At 37.5% G+C, this 5,000-nt stretch overlaps 1 protein-coding gene across 1 annotated transcript in view; it reads left to right on the plus strand.

Moving 5' to 3' along the window:
• The window catches only part of LOC113824086 (zinc finger protein OZF), a 6,260-nt gene that overhangs the window by 210 nt on the left and 1,050 nt on the right, over positions 1-5,000 (plus strand). The window contains exons 1-3 of the mRNA XM_027376837.2: positions 1-90; positions 2,095-2,182; positions 4,155-5,000. The exon at positions 1-90 is cut by the window's left edge and continues 210 nt beyond it; the exon at positions 4,155-5,000 is cut by the window's right edge and continues 1,050 nt beyond it. Of these exons, the coding sequence (XP_027232638.1) occupies positions 4,196-5,000 (805 nt within the window). The 5' untranslated portion in view covers positions 1-90; positions 2,095-2,182; positions 4,155-4,195. The remainder of the gene's footprint in view (positions 91-2,094; positions 2,183-4,154) is intronic.

Consider the following 5,000-nt stretch of genomic DNA (forward strand, 5'->3'; position numbering starts at 1 on the left):
GAGAAGGAATGATGGAATCGGCACCACTGCATCCTGCTTATCTCTGATCATTACGATTATTAACAGGCAGAATGATCAGACTATGGACAGGTATGGCTGTTGCATTATATGGGAGACATTGAAAAAACATTTTAATTGTAATATATGAAATAAATATCATGAACTAGGCTAAGGATTGAGCATCGAGAATTTTAGTAGTGTTCAGTCAGTACCAAACCGGCTGTCATACAAGCCTTGATTATATATATTTCACAATCCAATAACGAAATCAGTTACATGTGATCTGAAATGATATAGGGGTATTTTTAGATATTTTTTTCTAATAGGTGGAAGATTTTGGTATTGTTGGATTCCTCTCATGCTCTAGTTTCCACATATATAGAAATTATTGTGCGGAAGTCCCTGAAGCTCCACATTATTGGCCTCGCCAGTAGGGGAGGACATGAAAGGTATTAGGAAAATTGTAGGGTAAAATATGAATGATATTGTCTGATGGATAATATTGTCTAATGCATGGGCTTTACCCATTGTGACTCCCAACCCACACCCAGAAAAATGAAGAATCCTCCATGTATTCACAGTATGAGATCATAAGACTGCAATGTGTTGACAGCGATGCTAAGTTTGCCCAATGCTCTCTCCTGCCATGAATACGTGGAGGATTAGACAATATAGCAACTGATTCTGTGTAAATAATTCATATTTTGCCCTGCAGGTCCCCTGGTACATTTCATACCCTCTCCTGCTATCAGGGCCAAGCTTGTCTTAATAGGAGAGTTAGGGGGGTTTATGTACAATAAAACCTACATATTTGCATTACAGACGGTGAAAGAAACCCAAGTGTAAGGATTAAATATCAGTATTCATTACAATAAGGACACACTCGCCACAGACAGTGTAATAAACTCCAGGTCATAAAACTAAGTTGCTAAAAACGGGTGTACCTTTTGGGCACTGTCAAAGAGGAGGTTTGTTTGGGGCTTTGCCCCCCAACACCCCCCAATAAACATTGTCGTCACTTGAAGTATGCATGGCTGGAGCTGAAACTTGGGAGAGCTGAGTGGACTTTCACTGTTAGGAGTGCTTTCTGCAGTCTTTTTCCTTAATTTGTGGTGTTACTGTTTGAGTCTGCAAATTATTTCTTGTAGCAATGACTACAACTGTAATGCCATCATCCCTTTGCTGACACCTCGGATGAGAGGCTAACACATTACTATTGTACTGGCCTTTAAGCTAGAGATAGCAATGATGGAATAGTAGGAAATATGTCTCTATCTTCAAATAGGATTGTTGATAGTATAATTATGCATATGAAAAGTGAATGTATAGATCTGTGTTAATAGCTTTGCCTGTCTGTAGTACACATTCCTTAGTGAACTCCTTGTGATACAGGGGTAATAAATATATGAAAGGAAAGTACCAGAATTATATCCCTACACTCCTTTACTCCCAGTAACAGTGGAAAAACATGAGGGCAAACAGCCTGGCAGTTCTTTAGAGGCTGTGTTCAACTGATGTACATTCTCAACTGACTTAGCTTGGATTGAGTGATGAGTGTATATGCACTCAGTAGTGCATCCTTAGACTCTAGTGGATAAAGAAATGTGAATGTGCTATAAACTAGAAAAAAAGTGTATTAATCCAAAGCTGCTGTGGATGGCATACATGCTATGCCCACTGTGAGTTTAGTTTATTAATTGTCTATACACATTGATGGCTTCACAAATCAGTCACAAATGAGTCATCTGACCTTTTAATATTTCTCCTTGATTTTCAGAAACATTTTCTGTTATCTTTTATTGCTGTTGGTAATGTTAATAGCATTATAATAATTTTAGATATGACAATAACAGCATCATTATTGATAGCTTTAGGAAAGAAATATTTTTCCCTGAAAACTCAATGAAAGGTGAAATCAGGTGAGGTCACAAGGTCTACTAATTAGATCCTTTATATCTAAACACTCGTGGAACCATTTGTATGTAGAGATGTATCACAAAGCAATTTTACAGTGAAGAATAAATTTCTTGGTAGCATGGGGTTAAAATGGCGTAACAATTATGGTTAAATATCTTCAAATATTTCTTTTTGCAGGATTTGAACAGCTGGCTCTAGGTTGAACAGCACTTGATAGTTCTTCAAATATTCAGCTTAGTGCAAGATATAGGAATTGTTAAGCTTGGTAAGTCACCTCTAAACCATATACGTAGTAAATAATTATTTGATGGATGTTTTGTCTTCTGAAATATATCTTTAGGCAATGACCTTATTTTATGAGATTTACAAGATCCCATCTTGATTATTTTATATGAATATATTTCCCATTAATCTGACCCTCAAACATGGTCTAATCAAGACTTGGATAAATGCACCTCTGAAATGAGCCTCTATATATAAGAAATACCCCCCAAACCCTTGCCTGTTGTTGTCGTTGAGGAGCTTAGGAGATGAGGACTATAACCCAATGCTGGTGATCTCCCCTGCCTTGGGCCTCAACCCTCAACTCAACTAATTTTGCATGGTCTTTTCCCCCTCCAGCTTTTTCGTTTCTCTCCCTTCTACTATTCACTTCCTAAAGTGTGAGACCTGTGCAGAATGGATGAAAGGCTGACTTTGTGCCAGTCCCGAATGGCCTAAGGGAGCTATGGGCACGTTTTAGTTGCCCTTACCCTTCAAAGGGACCCTGAGGGGCGGACTATTTTTTTCCCCAACATAGTCTAGGCTTACCATGAACAATAATGAAGATGTTATATCCTTGTTAGGGTCAATGAGGCTTGCCCCTTCATCAAATAGCCCCACCAATTCAAACTCTTCTGCTTCTCCGACCCCAGGCTCTCCTTTGACCATGACTCTGAACACTGTAACTACTACCCAGTCCTTAATGCCTATTAGTACATTATCCATCCAAGTCATTCCTACTCTTCCAACTTCATCACCTCTACCCCCACAACCTTCTTCATTAATCACCCTATCACCTCTTCCACATCTCCCCATCCTTCTGCCATCATCATCTCTACATATATCTTAAATAAGCTATTTAGCCCACCCAATGGGACCAATTTTTTGTGATCCTCCCCACAGCTTCTTACTCTGACAACACATCTCTTTCAGCAGTGTATCCAAAAATAAGTATGCAAAGTCTCTCTCCGTAGCCAACCCAATTGTTCCTGTCTTGTTACAGTTACATCCAAAACCCAAGCATTATCAACTCTGATTGATCTCTCTGGCAACCCCGTTCCTGCAGAACCTCATCCAACCCTCAATACTTGTACCGGAACTGTCTCTATCTCCCCAGCAAACTGCCCTATATATAACAAAAATTGGTCAGATTATGGAGAAGACTTATTCCCTTGCCTCATGGACTATGATGTAACATCAGTATAGTACTACTCCATTCCTCCTACAGGTCATCATAAGAACCCTACCAACATTGCCAAAATGTTTACATTGGTGGTGAATCCCTCCCTGTCCGACCATTTCAACCTCCTCCCTGTTACTGTTGAAACTGTTGGCTTATGGGACATCTTGGCAAACACTGCTTTTTGCAAAGTTTCTGCAGTAATATTTGATATCATTCTGTAGGTGAATAATCTGATAACATTTGTCTGTGAAACCATTGTTACAGGTTGAATTAGATGGTCTCTTGCTAAAGCCTGTTTTTTTCATATAATGTAAGATTGTTCCTGAGATCCATGATTTCAGTTCTTTATTTATTTAATCTATTTATGTTGGGGTAATGTCTTATGACATCCTGTCACATTATGGAAGATCACCTCTCACACTGGGATGATGGCATGTGCAGTTAAGCCTGCTTTTAGTTGTGAGCATTAAACTACACTTGTTTATTGCCTCATAAAAGTAGGCTTAAAGGGTCTTTTTAGCATAAATACCTAAAATTGTTTATGCCAAAGCTGAGAGTATAGAGACTGGGTACTTTAATGTTTCCTGTTCTTGTGATTTTTTTCTTGGCCAGTTGACTCTATGTGCACCCTATCTGGGGGCACCAATTGGGATTGTTATTTTTCTGATTTATATTATTTAAACTTATTCTTCCCACAATTTTTCACAAAGAAAAATAGCATATAATAAATATTAACTATGGAAAATAGAATCTGAGATGGCAAATTTTAATTTGTGCAAATATTCATTTCTAGGAAAATCGTAATAATTACTTCAATGGGTGACCTGTATCATCATGGATGAAAAACACTGTGATGAGCACTGTGATGTATTGCTGCATGGCAAAACAGCTGAAGGAATTAAAATTAAGGTAGAAAGCAATATGGACTTCAGTGATAAGAATTACCCAGTAAGAGATAAAGAAAGTAATGAAACTGATTGTATTTATATAAAAGTGGAAAATGATGAAAATAACAAAGATGAATGTTTAGCATCTGAAGAATGTGGACAGAGTGACACTGTAGTTGAAAATAACAGTGATTTGGAAGGGAAAACTGAAAATATGTGCATTTATGACAAGAATAACATCTATATAAAGATTGAAAATGATGTAGATATCAAAGATGAGGTACCATATTCTGAAGATATTGAAGGTTTTAACAAAACAACTAGAATTGATTTAGATGATTGTGAATATGAAGCCAAAGAGCTTGTAAGTGAAGATCCTTTATTATCACTCCCATGTGAGAATGGGGATTATGAGGAAAAGTATACAGCAAAAAGTAATCAGGGGATGCAAAAAAGAGTGTATATAAAAGGGAAGCCTTATAGCTGTGATGTATGTAGTAAATCATTTGCCAGGAAGGATCATCTAGTGAATCATATTAGATTACATACCAAGGAAAAGCCTTATTGTTGTGAAATCTGCAGCAAAGCCTTCTCTGAGAGAGGTACTTTAGTGAAACATGTGCGAATACACACTAAAGAGAAGCCTTTCAGTTGTGAAGTATGTAGTAAACCATTCTCAGAGAAAGGGCATCTCTCAAGACACATGAGTGTACATATAAAAGAAAAGACCTTTATTTGTGAGATATGTAGTA

The sequence above is a fragment of the Penaeus vannamei genome, chromosome 3 (genome assembly GCF_042767895.1).
Source record: "Penaeus vannamei isolate JL-2024 chromosome 3, ASM4276789v1, whole genome shotgun sequence".
Lineage (NCBI taxonomy): Eukaryota > Metazoa > Arthropoda > Malacostraca > Decapoda > Penaeidae > Penaeus > Penaeus vannamei.